At 38.3% G+C, this 22,040-nt stretch overlaps 2 protein-coding genes across 9 annotated transcripts in view; one reads left to right on the top strand and one right to left on the bottom strand.

Moving 5' to 3' along the window:
• Positions 1-12,305, bottom strand: part of Ccdc18 (coiled-coil domain containing 18) — a 111,229-nt gene extending 98,924 nt beyond the window's left edge. For 4 of the 7 annotated variants that reach the window (XM_050155718.1, XM_050155715.1, XM_050155719.1 and 1 more), the window contains exons 1-6: positions 12,157-12,305; positions 11,454-11,634; positions 9,863-10,005; positions 9,071-9,242; positions 7,494-7,652; positions 2,285-2,391 (exon numbers count right to left, since the gene is read on the bottom strand). In XM_050155718.1, coding sequence (XP_050011675.1) covers positions 2,285-2,391; positions 7,494-7,652; positions 9,071-9,242; positions 9,863-10,002 — 578 coding nt within the window. In that variant the 5' untranslated portion in view covers positions 10,003-10,005; positions 11,454-11,634; positions 12,157-12,305. Of the gene's footprint in view, positions 1-2,284; positions 2,392-7,493; positions 7,653-9,070; positions 9,243-9,862; positions 10,006-11,453; positions 11,635-11,852; positions 11,972-12,156 lie in introns of those variants that run through there. The other 3 variants (XM_050155716.1, XM_050155717.1, XM_050155722.1) reach the window with 3 other exon arrangements.
• Positions 12,306-12,922: 617 nt separating this feature from the next.
• On the top strand, positions 12,923-19,378 carry Tmed5 (transmembrane p24 trafficking protein 5). Of its 2 annotated transcripts, none has more exons than XM_050155734.1 (4): positions 12,923-13,267; positions 15,518-15,615; positions 17,611-17,843; positions 18,657-18,718. In XM_050155734.1, the coding sequence occupies exons 1-4, from the start codon at positions 13,079-13,081 to the stop codon at positions 18,716-18,718; spliced, it is 582 nt and encodes a 193-aa protein (XP_050011691.1). In that variant the 5' UTR covers positions 12,923-13,078. The 2 variants fall into 2 exon arrangements, with proteins under 2 accessions (XP_050011691.1, XP_050011690.1); XM_050155733.1 differs by having other exon boundaries at positions 12,939-13,267; positions 17,611-17,794; positions 18,657-19,378.
• The last annotated feature ends 2,662 nt before the right edge of the window (positions 19,379-22,040 follow it).

Below are 22,040 nucleotides of genomic sequence, written 5' to 3'. Positions count from 1 at the left end.
GAATAATTTTTCTTTAATGGTATAAACTCTGGTATATCAACCGAACTCCAGGACAGGCCCAATATCTAAGAGTAGTTGGCCAAGAGTAGGGGGAGCAGGTAAGTGAATGACCTTGTGCACACACACAAAGTTGCATGCATAGGGAGGGAAGGGCGAATCAGGGAAGAACTGGAAGAGGTGGATGAAGATGATCAAAATACACCACATGAAATTCTCAAAGAATTAAAAAAAACTAATCAGAAAAAATTCACAAAACCAAAAATATATTAAATTTAATGTATGTATTACAAAGAAAGTTTTAAAACGGAAAAGCTTATACATTAAAATCACCTATGATACTAAAATTTAGCTGAACATGGTGGTACATGCCTTTACAAAGAACACTGGAGGCAAAGGTAGCAGGATATCTGAGTTCAAGGACAGCCTGGTTTATATAGAAAGTTCCAGGACAGTCAGAGCTACACAGAAAATCTTGTATCTTAAAAAAAAAACAAAAAAAACAAAAAAAACAAAAAAAAAAAAAAAAAACACAAAGCCAGGCAGTGGTGGCACACACTTTTTAATCCCAGCACTCAGAGGCAGGTAGGTCCTGGTATGTTAGAGGCCAGAGTGATCTACAGAGCTAGTTCTAGGACAGCCAGGCCTACACAGTGAAACCCTATCTTAAAAAACAAAAACGAAAAAGCCCAAATATATCAAATACACATACCCTCCACACACACATATCTGAGCTTCATCTTTTAAAAGGTGTGTGTGTATGTGTGAGCTTCATCTTTTAAAAGGTGTGTGTGTGTGTGTGTGTGAGCTTCATATTTTAAAAGGGGTGTGTGTGTGTAATTGAGCTTCGTATTTCTGGGTTTGTGGTTTAGTAAGTTTGAGATAGGGCTCGACCAAGTTCCCAGACAATGCTAATACTGCTGGTCCCAGAACTGTAGTAAGAACTGTCAGTGTTCTGTTTTTCTTGAGTCCATGGAAAAATTAGGGTCACTCCAAGATGAATTTTGGCATAGGGTAGCAGCGGAATCAGCTTCTGGTGAACTGACTGCCCATTGCTTCTCTAAAGATGTTTTTAAAATACTGTACAATTTACACCTCTTAGCAAGTCTTTTCTGGAGTTGTCTAAAGGAACCAAATACCCAAGTAATTCTCAATCACCAGACCTCTTCGTTTTCCAAGTCCTCTCATAAACAAGTTTTGTAAAGGTTTGAAGCCTTCAGGAAGAACCCAGGTAAGAATCAAACACTTTAGACAAAAGGTGACAGTAACAAAAGGAAGCATCATCACATAAGCAGTTCAAAGCTCAGGTGCCAACACTCTGGAATTCAAGCCAGATACAATGCTCTGTGGGATCTCCCGCTACAGGAATTACACAAATATAACATGATACTCAATACACATTACATTCAAAGCAGAAGATAAGAATAAATGACAAAATACCCTATTTCTTGTCCTTAAACTATACTGAAATAATGAGTTTTTGTTGCATTACAGGGTAAGAAATAAAGTAATTCATATTAAATTGTAGTGCTGTTTTGTTTGTAATCTTACAAAGCCTGCCTGAAGATCAAAGTGCAGCACTAAACCCCTAGTTAGCCATAGAGGCTGGGTGGTGTGACAGCACACACCTTTAATCCCAGCACTCGGGAGACAGAGGCAGACAACCCGTGAGTTCAGGCCATCCTGGGCTACACGAGATTGAATCTGTCTAAAAGAGAAACAGAGTTCACACAAAGGTGATCCCAGCACTTGAGATCCCATGCCTTTAATCCCAGTACTAGGGAGGAGGAGACAGGAGCGATATGGCTGGGCGGAGAGAGGAGCTCAGATGCATTCTGGATGCAGTCTGGAGATTCATAGAGACAGATGAAGTCCGAGGTTTCACAGAGATAGCATTCAGTCTGAGGAGGGGAAACAGGATCAGCTCTTTGTTCTGAGCATTGGTAGAGGTTAAGAACTCTCTGGTGTCTGCCGCTCTGCTTCTCTGATCTTTCAGTATTAACCCCTAAATCTGACTCTGGGTTTTTATTATTAAGAACAATTTGAATTCATGCTATGTTAAAAAAATTAAGCAAATAAGCACCTCACCTTAAAATAATCCATCTTTAATTCCTGTACTCTGAATGCAAGCTACAGCTATGAGTAGCTATAATTGACTGAAAGGAATTTAATGCTGAGTTAAGACTTTATTAGGTCACTGAAGATTCACTGGAATGGGGGTAAGAGACAATACTTAATAAGATACAACACAGAGAAATACTAAATAAAGCTACACAAGTGTATTTACCTTAAAACTTTATCTTGAGCTGAAACTTCTGCTTCCAAATTTATAATCTGTTCTTCTAAGATTGGGATGTTGGCTGCCTGCTCTTGCGCAGACTCAAGCAAAGACATCTAAAAGATAAAAACTTTTATGGTACTAAGTTTCAGGAAATAAATCAATCTATTTGTATTCTAGCCTTTCTTTGTCACATGAGAAAGTACAATAGTCACTGCCAAACCTAAAGCCAACCTCACCTATTCCTTTCATGAGCGTTCATATGTACACATCACTATCAGAAGACCAACTCAGTACATGACCTGCCACTGTACTCAAATACCTCAGTATAAACTCCTGACACCATCTACAAAGATTAATTTCACATAAGTTAGAAGGTATATGTGTGTGTGTGTGTGTGTGAGATCAAAGTGAAAAAATAGATAAGAAATATATATTGAATTTTTATGACTTAAAAACTAATTTTAGGAACAGGACAGTGGTGGTACATGCCTTTAACCCCAGCATTTGGAAGGCATAGGCAGGCAGATCACAGTGATTTCAAGGCCAGAATGGACTACAGGGTAAGTTTCAGGACAGACAGGGCACCGTCTCAAAAAACAAAACAAAACAAAAAAATTGATTTTAGTAATCATGCTTAATAGAGAAAACCTAGATCTATTTCCAAGCTATATTCTCAGTATTATCTTAATACTTCCATTGAGTCTTTTAGCTGTGGCTTTATTTCTTCCTTTTGTGAAGCTCTTTGTTCTACTTGTTTCATGTTTTATAACATCCAGATGCAATATAAAATGTAATGACTTTTGTTTTTCTGTGCTGTTGCAAGCTTCTTATAGAAAATGATGATGCTTTGATTATTCATGTCTGTCTGTCTATCTATCTATCTATCTATCTATCTATCTATCTATCATCTATCTATCTGTTTAAGACAGGGTTTCTCTGTGTAACATAACAGCTCAACTGTTCTGGAACTCACTTTGTTGACCAGGCTGGCTTCAAATTTGCAGAGATCCACCTGCCTCTGCCTCCGGAGTACTGGGACTAAAGGTACCACCACATCTGGCTCATTTTTCATATTTAAGAGAAAAATAAATCAAACTTAATTGTAAGTTGTCCATGTGTTGGCAAAGTCTGTTCATTTATGAATGGTGGTTTATAGAAGTGGTCATTTTCTAAGAGGGTATTCACCAACCCCAGAGGAGGACTAGGATGTGATGGGCTTCATTTGGAGCTAATATCTTCAGTAAGGGATGTTTGGATCTGGGCATGGTGGTTCATCACTTCCTGGACAGAGGCAGTAGTGGGCCGTGTTGGCGCATGCCTTTTATTCCAGCACTCAGGAGGCAGAGACGGGGGTATTTCTTTGAGTTTGAGGCCAGACTGGTCTACGTAGGGAGTTCCAGGATAGCTAGAGCTGTATCGAAAAACCCTGTCTCAAAACAAAACAAAAACTGGAACAAAAACCACAAAAATCTTTGGCTTTTGCTTGAGGGATAGCCCCAACTGAGATGAGAGTAGAAACTTGTGAGCAACGGCTTTATATGGGTTTCGTTCTTTATGTCTCTACCTCGTCTCTGAGGCCTCTGTGCTCAGTCTTCATCAGCTGTCGGTGTTCTGGGAGTGGGGAAAGCGGTGTGTAGCTCATTTGTAGTCTCTGGACTGACTTCTCTTTTTCTAGTCAGGATGTCTTCCCTGTCCCCTACTTCATGTCCTAAGTTTACTTTTCAAGTAAAAGCAGTTTTCATTGATATTTTGATTATTGACTAATTCAAGAAAATCAATTATTGCTGGCAGTTGTGGTGTTTTTAATCTCAATACTTGGGAGCCAGAAGGCACGTGGATCAAATAACATGAAAAAATACTTTTGATTTTTATAGAACAACAAATCCTGAAGATTTGGGAGAAAACACAAATAACTTCATACTTAGTAAGCAAAATAAAAGAAAGAACAGTTCCATTATCATACAAAAAGATATAAGAAAAACTAGCTGCAACTCTCCTTGTATAAGGTGCCCTTCACGTACTCAATATAAGCAATAACGGGCTATTTAAAGATATTACAACATGAACTGTTTGTGAGCGCACACACGAGCACCTGCACGTATGCACACATGTGCGCAGACACAGGAAACATGAGTAGATTTTACAAAAGGAGAACTGAAAGGCTAGGCGTGAAGACGCATTCCTGAAATCCTAATAGTGACCAGGCAGGAGAATCAAGAGTTCAAGGTCATCCTCAGCTACCTGAGATCAAGACCAATACAGGCTACATAAAATCTCAGAAAACAAGACAAAAACATGAACAAAAAACAAGGGCAAATGATTTAGATAGGTTTGTAGAGTTCTTGCCTAGTATGCATGAGTATGAGTTCTATCTTGAGCACCTCAAAAACTAGATATAGCAGTACTTGCCTATAACCCTAGCCCTCAGGAGGTGAAAGAAGTAGATTCAAGGTCATTTTAACTATAGTGAGTTAAGGACAGACTGGGATATATAAGACCCTCCGAAAAAAACCAAAGTTTAAAAAACAAAACAAAAACAAAAAACACTGAGACTTTTACATGTGTATAACTCCATAATGATTTTTGGAGATAGCTTTGGGTTTTTGAGACCAGCCATGGCTGATACGGAACTTCCTAAGTAGACCAGACTACCTTGAAACTAATGGTGGACCTCATGTCTCATGTGCTGGGATCACAGGTGTGAGCTTTCACAACCAGACAGACAGTGCTTTTCTACCAACAAAATAATAGATAGCATGTAACACAGGCTGGCTCTGAGAGGACACATAACTTGTCCTCTCATAACAATGACCTTGAGTATTTGATTTCTTTTTCTTCAACTCCCATAATCTATAAACATTTATCATTTAACCTCATAGCCTTTCATGTAAATCAAACAACTCTGCATTTAGTCCTGATATATTTACCTTTTCTTTTTTATTAGGGGGGGGGGGAGTAATTTGTTTTTATTTGAGACACAGTTTCTGTTTCTAGCCTGGCTGTCCTGGAACTTACTCTGTAGACCAGGCTGGCCTAAAATCAGAAATCCACCTTCCTCAGCCTCCTGAGTGCTGGGATTAAAGGAGTTTACCACCACCACCCAGCTTACCTTTTCTTCTTTAAAAAAAAAAAAATTATGTGTATGAGTGTTTTGCCTGCATATACATATCTATGCACATGTATAGACTGTCCATGAAGGCCAGAAGAGGGCATCAGATTCTTTGGAAGCAGAGGCATAGACAGATACCATGAAGATGCCGGGAACTACACATGGGACCTCTATAACAGCAACGAGTGTTCTTAACCACTAAGCCATCTCTCCAGCCCTAATACTTTATTCTTTGAAAAAAGCAATGGCTGAAAGGCACTTAAGGAAATGCTCAACATCCTTAGTCATCAGAGAAATGCAAATCAAAACAACTCTGAGATTCCATCTTACACCTGTAAGAATGGCTAAGATCAAAAACACTATGATGGAGAGGCTGTGGGGTAAGGAAACACTCACTCCTCCATTGCTGGTAGGAGTGCAAGCTAGTACAGCCCCATTGGATATCAGTATGGCGATTTCTCAGAAAATTAGGAAACAACCTTTCTCAAGACCCAGCAATACCGCTTTTGGTTATCCAAAGGATGCTCAATCATACAACAAAGACATGTGCTTAACTATGTTCATAGCAGCATTGTTTGTCATAGCCAGAACCTGGAAACAACCATAGTGCTCCTCGACCAAAGAATGGAGAAGGAAAATGTGGTGCATTTACACAATGGAGTACTTACTACACAGCAGAGAAAAATAACGACATCTTGAAATTTGCAAACAAATGGATGGATCTAGAAAACTTCATATTGAGTGAGGTAACCCAGACCCAGAAAGACAAATATCATTATGTACTCACTCATGAGTGGTTTTTAAACATAAAGCAAAGAAAAACAGGCTACAAATCACAAACCCAGAGAACATAGACAACAATGAGGACCCTAAGAGAGACATACATTGATCTAATCTATATGGGAAGTAGACAAGATCTCCTGAGGAAATTGGGAGCATGAGACCATAAGAGAGGGTATAAGGGGAAGGGAGAAGCAGGGAAAGGAGCAGAGAAAAATGTATAGCTCAATAAAAATCAATTTTAAAAAAGGCTTTTTTACAATCTATTTTATGGACAAATCAAAACAACTCTGAGATTCCATCTTACACATGTAAGAATGGCCAAGATCAAAAACACTGATGACAACTTATGCTGGAGAGGCTGTGGGGTAAAAGGAACACTCCTCCATTGCTGGTAGGAGTGCAAGCTACTGGGGTGTTTTATTAAAAGGGGAGGTGCTATTTGTATGTGCCACCACAATCAGATACATACATACACATAAATATCAATATGTATACATACATACATACATACATACATGTACAATACCAATAATATAGTAAAAATGCAGTAATTAAGAAAATTGAGTTATGGTATCACATAATGAAATATACCACTAACAAGAAAAAAAATGGAAAAGCCATATAAAAGAACCAAAAAATGCCTAAGAGTATAAAGTAAAAACTAGGATCTGGGGTTTGGCTACGCAGTTAAGTGCACTGGCTGCTCTTCCAGCATAGTGGCTCATACCCACCACTACAGTCCCAGGGATCCAGCACCCTTTTCTGGCCTCCACAGGTACTGCCTACACATAATATAAAAACATACATGCAGGAAAAATACCCATACACAAAATAAAACAAGTTTTTAAATAGAAAAAAAGGTTTTTCTTCTTTTAAGATTTATCTTTATTTTATGTGTATGGGTGATTTGCCCGTGTGTCCATCTGTCCAGCACATGAATTCCTGGTCCCTCAGAGGGCAGAGAAAATAGCCTGAACTGTAGTTGCAGACAGTTGTGTGCCATTATGTGGGTGCTGGGAAACGAACCTGGGTTTTCTAATCACTAAGCGCCCCTTCTTTTTCTGCTTTCTAAGTTCCTTCAGTTTTTAAAAAGTTGACTTATCCAAGTAAAAAAATTAAAAGTTCTAAATAAAAATTTATGCTCATAGAAAAAAAAATTAAAAGTTCTCCTAAATTATCTTCAGATAGTATAATGATTTCATACCTTGTTAACATTCAAGTAACATATAAAATTTCCTGCCTACTAGATAGGCAATATAAATATTTTCCATTTACAAACCATAAAATATTACACATATTCTCTTAACAGATCAAAAAACGTACTTTTGCTTTTGACTGTGTAAGTTCAAAGTGCACAGACTCCATCCTCGTCATTAGGGAATGATTCTGAGTGACCAAACAAGCATTCTGTTGCCTAAGTTTATTAAGTTTCTCTCGAAGGCTTTTAACCTCTTGATCCATAGAAGCAGATGAAAAAGAAACCTGAAAAGAAAATAACAATGTACATTAAATTCTTTGATGTTTATATATAATTAATAGAAAACGGCAACAATTACCATTAAGATCATTGAACTCAGCGCAATGAACATTAGTGAATATTGATAAAAACAAAAAGAGACAACATTCCTTTCCACTTGTAGTAGTACAAATTAAGTATACACTGACAAAAGAATCAACAATATCACTCCTGAGTATAAATATGACAGAAATCTTTGTATTTCTGCACCTAAAGATATTCACAGCTACCCTGCATACAAAAGAGAATATGGAGGAGTACATATGCCAACCAAGATGAGACAAAATATTCTTTAACTTATGCATGTATTTTACTATGCTGTTAAATATATCTTATAATACATTTTCAATGTTATTTTCAAAATTTTGAGGAACATATATGTACAGACTATAAAGTCAAGTTACATAAAAGAAAAAGCATATAAAAATACATCCTGTCATCCTTAGTAACTGTTTTTCAGATTAACTTTTTTTTGAGACAAGTTCTCTAACCCAGGTTGACCTCAAATTCCTTATATTTGCAAGAATGACTATAAACTTCTAATCCTCCTGTCTCTCTTTTGTTTTGTTTTTTTTATTGTTTTATGTTTTTCAAGACAGGGTTTCTTTCTGTAACAGTCCTAGCTGTCCTGGAACTAGCTCTGTAGACTAGACTGTCCTTGAACTCCCATAGATCCGCCTGCCTCGGCCTTGCCAGTGCTGGAATTAAAGGCCTGTGCAACCACTGCCTGGCTCTGCCTCTAACTCTTGAGTACCAGGGTTATTGGACAAAGTCATCATGCCCAATTTATGAGGTACTCAAAGCAATTCTCCTACCTCAGTCTGTGAAGTGCTAGCATTATAGACATGAGCCATGACCATGCCTGACATCTTACTTTAACTTTATAGTTTAGCTTTCTAGTGGTTCCAAACATATATAAATAATTACTCAATTGCCTTTTCTCTTTATACAAAAACTCTCATACTTCATATTTTTTATTTAAATAATATAAACTAACAATTTCTCCATAACAAATATATTGGAAAATTCAGTTTTCCTCCTAACTGCAGAGTTTTCACTGCATGAAAGATTAGGATGTAAAAGGTACAATTATGGAGCTGGGGAGATGGCCCAGCAATGAAAACACTGGTTGCTCTTCTGAAGGACCCTGATTCAATTCCTAGCATCCACACAGAAGCTCACAATGCAAAGTTACTATCTATAACCTGGTTGCAAAAGATCCAATACCCACTTTTTACCTCCACGACATAATCGCAGGCAAAACACTCATGCACATATAACAGTACTGAAAAAGAACAATTATATTCCCATCTCAAACACTGTAGTCAAAGACTACGGATAACATGCAAAGAAAATCATTTTAAATAGGTATAAAAATAATAACCTTATCTCTTGTCTTCTTTTGATAATCAGTACTACCAGACGTTTTACAAACTTTCTTATAAGGTGGATACTTTAAAAGTCCCAGGCGGCTAGGTTGAGTAAGCTCTTCCAAAATAAGCCTTTCAGATCTTGAAGGATTGCAGACATAATCAGAATTTTCACTCGGACTAACACTACAGAACAAAGAAAAATTATACTTCAGTCTGACAATAGTTTTCACCACAAATTTCTGCATATAATAATCAGAAATTAGATCCACAGCTATGAGCATAACTGTAAACAGAGGTAGAGATTTTCTTTTGTCCTGACTGCCCAGTCCCAAATAAGCACACAAACACTTGTCAATCTATTTCCTGAATCTCTTTTACTTCAGGAGTGGAAAAAAAAGCAGCTACAATAATGAAACATTAATAAAAATTATGAATATATAGTTTATACTGATTCCTGATATGTTAAAGATGTTTGGGTTTTGCTTCATTTTGTTTATTTCTCAAGGCAGGGTTTCTCTGTGTATCTCTGGCAGTCTTGGACTCTGTAGACCAGGCTGGCCTTGAACTCAGATAGTCTGCTTCTGCCTTCCAAGTGCTGAGATTAAAGATGCTTGCCCAGCAAGATGTTTTCTTAATATGTAAATGCTGTTAATATTTCCATTTTCACAAACTGAATTATATTAAAAAGTACAGAAAATATATCTTAGTCAAGAGGCATAATAAACATGACATATAATGAAATCTAATCATTTTATGTTTATAAATTAACACTTTAATTTATACATGTGACTTTATTTCCTTGCCTGGACAACTCTTCTCCTAAATTCTGCAAACTCCATTCTGTTATTTTCAGTTCATGTCTCAATGAAGCAACATTTGCAAGCAAACCTTCTTCCTCATTGTCATTGTCTTTATTGTAGTAGTCGGATGAACTAGATTCCATTTCCTAACAAGAAAACAAAGACATTCTTATATTCTGCCTGAAGACTTTATGGTATCAGCCAAAATATTCTCATAGCAGTAAAATTTAAGAAACTGTGAAAGTGCTTGGCACCAAGACACACAACCTAATCTTGTTCCTCTCAGAAACCACAGGTCAAAGGAGAGAACAGACGTCTCAGATTTGTCCCTTGACCCGCACACTCGTGTGCACATACACACACACACACAAGATTTGTCCCTTGACCAGCACATTGCACTAATGTGTACACACACACACACACAAGGTTTGTCCCTTGATCTGCACATTCATGTGTACACACAGACAGATTTGTCCCTTGACCTGCACACTTGTGTGCACATATACAAAGACACACACAAGATTTGTCCCTTGACCTGTACACTCATGTGCACACACGCACACACATGCACACACATACAATGAACTGATGCAATTTTTTAAAAATTTATTCAAAGTCATGCAAATCTTGGAGGGTCAATCCAAGATCTGAATCAAGGTATACTTTTCTAATTAACTTCAATATGAGGTGTTAGAATTTAATAATCATTTTACAAATCTGGGGCATCCGTTAAGATGTTACCACTACAATCTTCCATATTTTCTTAAAAGGTGGTATTACCAGATAAGTTATCATCTCCTGTTCACAGTGGTTGTAAAATTTAAATATACTCACATTCACAAGTCATAATCACAGATCAAAATGACCTGGAGAGGCTGAATACGGTTACCACTCCTTTGGTCCTGGCTCTTGGGAAGTAGAGGCAGGTGAGCTCAAGGCCAGCCTGGTCTACATATTAAGACATTCTCTCAAAAAAGACACAAAACAAAAAGACATTTAGTAATTCATCTCAGAAACTACATGGGGGAACGTTCGGTTGCATCAGCTGTGGGCAAGCGGGTCTAGGATTAACCAAAAGGAAAGAATCATGATGCAGCTGGCCAGATGGCTCAGAATTCAAGCGTCCCGATTGCTCTTTCAAAGGCGTGCTATTGCTATTCTCAGCACCCACATGGTGACTCACACTAGTCTGTAACTCCAGTTTCAGAGGAACCCAAACACACACATAAAGCAAAATTAATATCTTTAAAATTATAGCAATGAATATTTTGCTATTTTAATTATTAAAATAACACTCAAAGCTTTAGAATTTCTACTCCTGCTATAGATCTTACAATTTCACCTCTTGTTCACACTTCATTCACTCTTTTTCATTGTGGAGCCTCTTTTATTGCCCTTCTTAAAAGCTGGGCTACCAATATAATCCCCATGTTCAAGGCTATAAAGTAAAAACGTGTATTTAGGAAAGCTCAATATTTTGAATGGATAAATGAATAAGCTACCTTCTCCGTCTCTATTCTGGTAAAATAGTTTGGTACATTTATTCTCTACTCAAAATTTTGCAAGAGTGGGGTGGGTTATTAAAACCTCTCACCTTATTGAAATAAGCTGAGCATTGAAATTAAATAAGATGTTTAGAAAATAAAATGTTTCTACTGTCTTTCCGATATTGTTTTCACAAATCTGCTTCTGCTTAAGTTCGAAGACTTCCCCAGTCAGATAGTGACTCGGGTCCCCAATCTGCTTCAATCACATCTGTTCAACAACATCTCGAGCTTCATATCGGACAATGATGGAGAAAAAAAGAAGAATTAGATCGAAAAATGCCGCTCAACACCTAAGTCAAGTTTTTATGTTCAACAACTTCTGCATTCTCATGTAAGAATTTTCTAACCGTTCTGAAGGACCATCGAATACGTCTAGTATTCAAACATCATCATGTTCCTGAGGACTTTTACCAGTCGTATGTACGCGGAAAGGCTCATCACCTTACCTAGGGGCCCCGACAACGGTATCTTCAAGCCTACTTGCGGGGAGAAAGCGTTCTAGCTGTACTCAGTAAGGGAAGAACCAGCGCTCTATACTCCCTGGATGAGACAGGCTTTCCTGCTTGGGAAAGAGCCCATGGTTTTATACAGTATTTTATCTCGAGGACGCTCAATCTACTGTAAGAGGGGCTCCATCGGCCTGGAGGGAGCAGAGCATTTGGCATCTTCAAACCCAACACACCGCCCGGGAGCTCACTGAGCGCCAGGACGTCAGGAAAGCCCGCTTCCAGTCACGGGGCGTCTGCTCACCACCAGGTCGCAGCTGTACTTTGCGACCCAGGCCAAGGCGCAGCACGGCTCCTCTGCGCTCGAAGCCTAGGACAGCGCAGGCCGCGACGTGGAAGCCTCCGACACACGACCTAGAGAACCAGCGAACCTCGGAGGCGCCGAGTTCGAACCGTCGCGGGAGCCGTTGGGACGCGCCTCCCGGGCCACGAGCCCCGCCCCCACGCAGGCTCCGCCGCAGCGTCGCCGGAGCGCAGAGCGTGCCGGGAAATGAGGCTGGACGTGCGGATGGGTTCTGCACGCCTAGTTCATGTTGGACTACAATTCCCATCATTACCGCCGCCGGTACTCATTGATCTCTGTGTGTGTGTGTCTGTGTCTATATCTGTGTGTGTCTGTGTGTCTATGTCTTTCTGTCTGTGTGTCTGTGTGAGGGAAGCCAAAACCTACAAATCCAGTATGAAGCACGGATCCGAAACCAGGGGGCGGAGGGGCTGCACGCAGAGTTCATATTGGACTACAATTCCCATCATTACCGCCGCCGATACTCATTGATCTGTGTGTGTCTGTGTCTATAACTGTGTGTGTGTGTGTGTGAGAGAGAGAGAGAGAGAGAGAGAGAGAGAGAGAGAGAGAGAGAGAGAGAGAGAGAGAGAGAGAGAGAGAGAGANAGAGAGAGAGAGAGAGAGAGAGAGAGAGAGAGAGAGAGAGAGAGAGAGAGAGAGAGAGAGAGAGAGAGAGAGAGAGAGAGAGAGAGAGAGCGCGTGTGGGGCAGGAAGGAAGGAGTAGCCCCGCCCTCACCCAGCCCAGCGGAAGGCAGCGCTTCCCCCTTCGAAGACGGCGTGAGCCGCCGTCGCCCCAAGTTCCGTGGAGCTCGGGAGTTCGGAGCGGAGGCGCCCGCATCCCACACCTCGCTAAACACTTCCTGGAGATCGCTCCGACCGGGATGGGCGGCAGGACCTGGCTGCCGTTCCCAGTGCTCTTCCTGGCCGCTCTGCCCCCAGCGCTGCTGCGGGGGGCGGCCGGCTTCAAGCCCTCCTTGGACAGCGACTTCACCTTCACGCTCCCGGCCGGCCAGAAGGAGTGCTTCTACCAGCCCATGCCCCTAAAGGCCTCGCTGGAGATCGAATACCAGGTAAGCGCGGGGGCGAGCTGGCCTTCGCCGCTCACCGGCTTGGGAAACTTGCAGAACGCGGGCGAGGTGAATCCAGAGGGTCGTCCGGGAAGCTGGCCTGCTCAGCGCAGGCGCACAGGCGGGCTCTTGGGTGTCTGGAACTCACAAATTTAGCCAGACGTAAAATTGACACTTACCCTCTCTTCCCTTTCCTCTGGTCGGAAAGAGGCCAGCACTGGTGACGTCGGTGGCGTTAGTCTTTGTTTCTTAATTCACCCATAGCTTTCCTAGGGAGTATACACTAGTTCTAAGAGTTTATTTTTTAATTATTGAACGAAATGATGACACCGTTTGCATTACCCTCACCACTTTCACCAGATTCCAATATTATAAAAATCATCACGGTGTTTGCTTCAGTTAAGGAATTTGGAGTGTGACACATGTCAGATTTTGAAATGTGTTCAAGGAAGCTGTTGCCGTATTTAGTGGTACATTTCCGTCCCAGCTGCATATCCATTACTTTCAAATAAGATAATAGTGTATTAAAACATTCTAACATCAGGATTCTTCCCTTGTCTTTGTTTTCTTTTTAATATCAGCAGAATACGGCAATGAAAGTGTCTTAAAGTCTATAAGTTTCCACCCAGCAAATTTCTGTGCTTCCAAATAGCCTTGCACCAAAACATATGTTGATGTGTTTTCTATTTGAGGCTTTTTAAAAAATTAAGTTCTAAATGCTATTAGTTAGAGTAGAATAAAATGCATGTAGTGGAATGGAGTGAAAGCTCAGAAGTTACTGCTTGCACGTGGTGCACAAATGTACACTCACGTGGACAAATACGTTTATTATTAAATCTTTTTTAAAAAACTTAATGTCCAGTTTTATATGAAGAAACTTTAGGACGATTTATAGCTTACATTAAGTATCTGAAATCATAGTATCTAAAATCTAAGCAAAAATTAGCATGTGAGCAAAAATTCAGCACTTACTGAACAGTTAATGCGTGTAAGAAATTGTGTAGGGAGGAGGAACAAATAAAGAGAATCAGGCAGTGGTGGTGCACATCTTTAATCCCAGCACTTGGGAGGCAGAGGCAGGCAGATCTCTGTGAGTTCGAGAACAGCCTGGTCTACAAGAGCCAGTTCCAGGACAGGCTCCAAAGCCACAGAGAAAACCTGTCTCAAAACAACAAACAAAAAGATAAATATCCCACAACCTGCCACCACTACGCCACAGACACATAAAATTTAAGCAGATCGTTGGATGGAGTGTGAAAAGCAGATTTAAAGGAAGCAAAATTAGACACAGAGAAACCAACTATGGAGTTAGTGAGTCTAGATGGGAAAATAATTTTTATTAATCAAAGATTTCCGGGCTGGAGAGATGGCTCAGAGGTTAAGAGCACTGACTGCTCTTCCAGACGTCCTGAGTTCAATTCCCAGCAACCACATGGTGGCTCACAACCATCTGTAATGAGATCTGGTGCCCTCTTCTGGCTTGCAGGCATGGAGGCTGAACAATCTGTGTACAAAATAAATAAATCTTTAAAAAAAAAAAAAGATTTCCTTGAAAGCCAGGAATGGTGCCAGGTGCTGGTAATTCTAAACACTCAGGAAGCTGAAAGCAAGGAAAGACAAGCTTAAGGCCAGACTGTGAGGAGATCCTTCTCAAAAAGTTGGAACACAGCGGAGGATGTCAACCTCTGGCCTCCACTTGCACAGCTTTTAAAGGCAGGACATGGTGGCACATGGCTTTAATCCCAGAACTCTGAGGGACACGCAGTGAGTTCCAAGACAGCCAGGGCCGCATAAAGAGACACTGGGATTCCCCTCTGTATGCTGTGAATACCAGTGGTCAATAAAGGAACTGAGGTAGGCCGGGAAAGGTAGGCTGAATGCTGGGAGAAAGAAGGCGGAGTCAGAGAGAAGCCATGGAGCCCTCTGGAGCTGAATGGAATTTTACCTGGTTAGCCACAGCCACTTGGTGATACACGGATTAATGGAGATGGGTTAAATTAAGATGTAAAAGTTAGCAAATAAGAAGCTAGAGCTAATGGGCCAAGCAATGTTTTAAATAATGTAGTTTCTGTGTGATTATTTTGGGGCTAAGCAGCTGGGAAATCAACAAGCGGCCTCCTTACAACAACACTGTGTCCAATAAATAAGTAAATAAATAGGTAAAATATTTTAAAAAGCCTTTACATCATATGATTTACTCATAGAAGTTTCTATTTTCGGGGTTTGTAATACGTGTTTTTTTCTCTTCTGTAGGTTTTAGATGGAGCAGGATTAGATATTGATTTCCATCTTACCTCCCCAGAGGGCAGAACCTTAGTTTTTGAGCAAAGAAAATCAGATGGTGTTCACACGTAAGTTGACTGTTTGAGACACAATATATTTACATGTATCCCTGGCTGGCTTGGAACTTAGAATAATCCTTGTACCATAGCCTTGTGAGTGCTGTGATCAATCATAGGCATCCACCAGCAAGGGTACCACACCCAGCTAACTTTTTCCTTTGCTTTGGTTAATCTATTAACATTTTAAATCAGCCTTCTTGGCTTAAAAACATTGTTTTTTGGTTGTTACTATTTTTGAGACAGAGTTCAATCATGTAACTGTCTGGACTGGCGGTACTCAGATCTGCTTGCTTGCCTCTGTCTCCTGAATACTGGGATTAAAGGCATACACCACCATGTCTGGCCTTTTTTCCAGACAGGATTTCTCTGTATAGCCCTAGCTGTCCTGGAACTCGCTTTGTAGACCAGGCTGACCTCAGACTCACAGAGATCAACCTACCTCTGCCTCCCAAGGATTGAGATTAAAAGCATGAACCATCACTGCCCAGAGGGTTTTGTGTGTGTGGGTGGGTGTGTATGGGCCTTGTGGTGGTAGCTCACACCTTTAAACCCAACCCTCGGGAGTCAGAGGCAGGTGGATCTCTCTAAGTTCGAGGTCAGCATGGTCTACAGAGCGAGTTCCAAGACAAGTTCCAAAGTTACACAGAGAAACCCTGTCTCAAAAACAAAAGAAATTGTGTGTATGAATGTTTTACTTGCATGTATGTATGTGCTCCACATGTGTAACAGGTACCTGCAAAAGCCAGAAATTAATATCAGATACCCAGAAGTGGCTCTCAGCTACCGTAACTCCATTTCCAAGGGATCAAGCATCCGCTTCTGATCTCCATAGGCAAGAAACACACACAGTGCACGTATACACACCAAGGCAAACACTAATACACATAGAATAAATCCAAAAAATGGGTATATACACAGTAGAAAAGAATAATATAATTTATTCTTTTTGTTAAATGCATTTGTTAAAATGGCTAAGTAGAGTTCAATTAAGACTACAATTCATTTGAAATGAATTAAGGTTTATAATACTATAAACTTCATAACTTTTTCTGAGTAACTTGTTTATATACACATATATATTATGTCAATTAGATATGTATAGTTTATATGAAATATAATTTTTAAATCATTCAAAAGTTATTTTCAACATGTGAAATGATTTAAAAATTATATTAAGTTTTTTAAAAATTATTTCAGTGAAAGTTAATATTTGCTTTGTAGATAGGAAACATATTACCTACTTAGTTCAGATATTAATAAATTTAATTATCCAGAAAAATACTAAGGAATAAACACAAATATGTTTAAAGTTGGGCATGATGGTTAATGCCTTTAATCCCAGCATTCAGGAGACAGGCAGACAAAGGTCTTTGAGTTTGAGACTGACCTGGTCTACAGAGTGAGTTCCACAGCTGCACAGAGAAACCCTGTCTCAATGCAATGCCTCCCCCGACATAGCTTCATTCTTGCCTACTGCTTGTGTATTGCCTGTGAATCCTTGCTGCTTTAGAGATACTAGGCAAGCCTAATGACAGTAATAAAAACCCAAGTAAAATTGAACTTAGGAGGATCAAATTATTTATTTCTTGCCCTTTTTGGAGTCATATCATCCAGGTATGTCCACCTTTTGACTCTGCAATACAACCTCCAGGGTTTACACTCAAAAACTGTATAATCAATTATAAAAAATAAATTATTTTTTAGGAAAGCTCATGTTTTTAGCAAGTTCAGTGTTTTGTGAGCTGTATTCATAACCGTCCTCTGACAGGCGACACAGACAACCTGTGAGCCACAGGTTAGACACTTCTGAATGAATGATGTGTCCTTCACAAGAGCCATCGACTGGTTTTACGGGTCCTGTAACATTTGTTTCTGTTTATAATTGTTCTTCACTCTGTTCACCAGTGTTTGCTCAGGCTGTGACAAAATATCTGAGAAAGTCAACTTAAAGAAAACAAGGTTAGATGTACAGAATACTAAAAGTGTTCCCTTGTTTTAATGTAGTGTGGAGACTGAAGTTGGTGACTACATGTTCTGCTTTGACAATACATTTAGCACCATTTCTGAGAAGGTAATTTTTTTTGAACTGATCCTGGATAACATGGGAGAAGAAGCTCAGGAACAAGAAGACTGGAAAAGATATATCCCTGACACGGATGTGCTGGAAATGAAGCTGGAGGACATCCTGGTTAGTAGGACATTAAGAAGTAACGGCAGCTCATTGGTCAGATATCTTAGTGTATGGCAAGGATTAAAGTGAGCATTCTTAACCATATTTTCCAAAAACTATTGGTTTCGCCATATTTTTACATCATTTTAAATCTCAATTTTAGCTTACGTTTAGCTTTTTATTAGTTTTTCAAATCACTTATCTCACGTGAATCTTATCTTAAAAATACTTTTTTTGCAGAAACAGTGCAATTTAAAAAAATAAAAAACAAGTTTAAACTTATTTTCTCATAGTTCCAGAGGTCAAAAATCTGAAGTGAATTTCACAGATCTAAAGTCTTAGAGGTGTTGACAGGGCTGGGACCTTTTTCACTGCAAGGTTTGCTGGCATTCCATGCTTTACGCCTTACATCACTCCACACTCTTGCATTGTTAGAATGTGTGTTGGACCTCCCTGGATGACATAACAAACACTCAAATGTATAATGTGATTATAGACACACAATGCATTAGGTACAAACTGCCAAATAACTAAAAATATAATCAGCTGGTCTTTTAAAAACGGTGAAAAAATATTTTATGGTTGTCAGAACGTTAACAGATATGTATAAAAGTCCTGGTGCTACGCTAACGCAATTACTTTGATCTTGACTCTTCAATTCAAGGTATCTTTATTCCTCTGCTAAATAAATTTAAAAACATTATTACTATTTTAAAGCCTCATGGAGGATCTCCAGGTGACACAAATCATACCAGTCCTTTAACTGAATTATATTCTCATATATTTTAAAAATTGTTTTGGCTTTGAAAACTAGCATAAAGCATATTATTAAATTAACTTGTTCTTAGTATTTTAAATAGAAAAATTACTGTATTTCCAGGAGTCCATCAACAGCATCAAGTCCAGACTGAGCAAAAGTGGTCAGATACAAACTCTGCTTAGAGCATTTGAAGCTCGTGATCGAAACATACAAGAAAGCAACTTTGACAGAGTCAACTTCTGGTCCGTGGTGAACCTGACGGTCATGGTGGTGGTGTCGGGTGTTCAGGTTTACATGCTGAAAAGTCTGTTTGAAGATAAGAGGAAAAGTAGAACTTAAAACTCCAGCATAGATTACTTAACATTGGAAAAAAAGAGGTAGAAAATTCTAATACACTGTTACAGTCAAGATCATTAGTAGTCATTCCCATAACATTTTCAGAAATTAAGTATAAGATATGTAAAATTTACTATGGAAAATCATTGTATATCCAGATAACTTTATTGACCCACTTATACACTTAAGTGTATATAACAGGATATCATATATAATTTAGATTTGATTGGAGCAATTAACATTTTTTAGGTTTAAAAATCTCTCCCAAATATGTATAAATTAAGTAAATGAACAGTATTCATAAACACACCACCAGTTTGCTTTTACACAGAACTTTCTCTATTTTGTACCAGCCAATTTACAATTTATCAAGTTTGCAAATCATTTGAGGATTATATAATTATGGACTAACCATTACATCTTTCCAAAAAAGGTAACTATATGTATACCACTGAAATGATATTTTTAAAATTTTTCTTTTTTTTTTTTTTAGTTTTTTTTTTCAAGACAGGGTTTATGTTGCCCTTGTCCTGGAACTAGCTCTGTAGATCAGGTCAGCCTCAAACACTGAGATCCACCTTCCTACGCCTTCTGAGTACTGGGATTAAAGGCATGTGCCACTACTGCCTGGCTATTTTTAAGAATTTTATAACCAAATACAATGTGAAACATTATAGAAAAGTATTAGTTTTTATAAACTTAGCTTACATTTCCAAGAACTAACATTTTGATAATTAAATTGGAAGGACATTCTTTCCTCAAAAATTAGGCAACATCTTTCTCATTGAAATGACATTATAAAGGTTTTCTTATGTGAAGATATAAATAGGGTAGTTAATGTTTATGAATAGGATGCATTCTGTCAAGACATTAGCTAAGATAAAATTTGAGATAAAAATGAATGTATTTTTATACTACCCATCAAAACTGTTGTATTGGTTTCTACACAGCTATTGGTTTTGTTTGTTGTGGTTTTTTTTTTTTTTTTTTTTGGTTGTTATTGTTTTCCAGACAGAGTTTCTCTGTGTAGCCCTGGCAATCCTCGAACTCACTTTGTAGACCAGGCTGCCCTCAAATTCACAGAGATCCACCTGCCTCTACCTCCCGAGTTCTGCCTCTCAAGTGCTGGGATTAAAGGTGTTATCTGGCCAATAGCTATTGGTTTAGATAATACACTGTCACCAGCAGGTGTGAGGGACACACTGCTGAATAGATCTGACCTTATGTAAATAAACAGCTCCTAAGTTCTCAAAATCATCAGAATGAGGGGAAAATTAGATAAACTTGAGAGTACCAAATACGAAAGTTCACCTAAGTAGAACCATAATATCTAGAATCAAATGGGCTCACCTTGCTATCCCAATTCTAATAGAAAACAGAAAAGGGTAATTTGAAGTTCACTGGAAGAAATTATGTTTGTCATAGTTTTTATTTTCTAGTTACTGTTTTCAATTATAAATGTTCAGGTAGATTTTATAAAATGCACATCCTACTATAAAATTTACATATTTATTATAGGTTTTATTATAATTTTCACAAAATTATAATACCTAAGTACCTATGGTCACTTATAACTTTGAAGGATTAAAACAATCCTAAATTAAAAACAGCTAATGTGAATATAAAAGCCAATGCACACAAAAACGCTTTCTAGCTTATTAGTCTGCAGTACAGTCTTATTCAAGTTCTAGTAATTTAGCTTCATCATGAAACAATTAAATTACACACATCTTTAGTGTTATGATAAATGTATTGTCAATTACAAAAAAATGAACAATCAAGTCTGGGTATTGGATTCATTGTGTATATGTGTGTGTGTGTGTGTGTGTGTGTGTGTGTGTGTGTGTGTGTGTGTTATATTGCCATAACTCTTACTGAGCAATAATGATCTTCCACTACCCTGCTATCTCACACACACAAAACATATGGTAGGTACTCAGAGAAATACTTCATTTACAGTTTATACTCAGAATAGAACAGAGAGAGATATACTGTATTTTTTCCTTCTTGGGAGAATAGAGATTTATTTTTCCCTATTCAGAGGCTTTTCAAAACATAGATGCCATATATGATCAGTAACTGGCCAAGGAAATGCTCCAGTATTGTAAGCAAAACTCCTCAGCACATACAGAACAAAGTGAGATCATTACCTAAAAAAGCCTTTTTCCACTTCCAAGTGGAAGGGAAGCAATCTATAGGTACCGTAACTGATAAGCAGACTACACTTGAGTCTACTGTGTCTTTTCTGTAAGACTGTGATTAAGAATTCTACCTCTTCAATACAGCGGATACTGTACTGTACCTAACACTGTACTTGTCACTAACGTCATTGTGTATGTAATTTGTGCCACTGATTTTTAAATCTATAATTCAGTTACTTCCTGCCATTTAAAATGGTAGTAGTATCTTTATTGAAAAAAGTAACTTACAAATGTTAAAGATTTTATTTTTTATAGATAAAAATAAAAAGATATTAAGAACCATGTTGCCTGTATTAATCATAAAAAGAAAAATTGTAAGCAAAAACCAAAATGTTTATTTTTAAATGTGTATTATCTGCTTCATATGAGTCTTTTAATGTTGCTTTCTCAATTATACTAAATCAAATAAGCCATCATTTGATCTGACTTTTATCTTATTAATTGTATAAATTACTACAGTAGTTTAACAGAAGTGTAGATATGACTTGCATTCTGAGATGCAGTTGGATTATGTGCTCTTTTACCAGGTCAATAAACAGAAGGTAAATAAGCATCTGAAAATGTTGTTGAAATAAATTATAAATCAAAATATATTTAGGTATATTTATCATTAAACATTATCTTAAAATGAACAAAAACCAAGTCCCTGTAATTTTGTACCTCCAGTGAAAATTATTTATCAGAAATTTTAAGACATGCAGGCAAAACACTGTATACATAAATAATAAATATTTGAAAAAATAAAATGTTACCATTCTTTAAGCCTAGAATATGGCTCAGGAAACAATATCTATTCAAAACAATATGGAAGTTAACCTTAAATACTTACCAGCCAACCAGTCTTAGGAAGTCAAAACTCCTTTGAGCCCACCCCTTCATTTGTACAAATAATTTTAAGTACATATTAAAACTTGAGTACAGATGTGGTAGTACATGCCTTTAACCCCAGCACTCCAGAGACTGAGAA

This window comes from Alexandromys fortis, unplaced genomic scaffold (genome assembly GCF_014885135.2).
Source record: "Alexandromys fortis isolate MF-2015 unplaced genomic scaffold, M_Fortis_MF-2015_v1.1 scaffold_87, whole genome shotgun sequence".
Taxonomy (NCBI): Eukaryota; Metazoa; Chordata; class Mammalia; order Rodentia; family Cricetidae; genus Alexandromys; species Alexandromys fortis.
This window is presented reverse-complemented; position numbering and strand designations above follow the sequence as displayed.

Coding starts and splice junctions, on each gene's coding strand:
- Tmed5 (XM_050155733.1), top strand. CDS start 13,079: ATGGGCGGCAGGACCTGGCTGCCGTTCCCAGTGCTCTTCCTGGCCGCT. Junction 13,268..15,517: donor CGCTGGAGATCGAATACCAG/GTAAGCGCGGGG, acceptor TCTCTTCTGTAG/GTTTTAGATGGAGCAGGATT. Junction 15,616..17,610: donor AAATCAGATGGTGTTCACAC/GTAAGTTGACTG, acceptor GTTTTAATGTAG/TGTGGAGACTGAAGTTGGTG.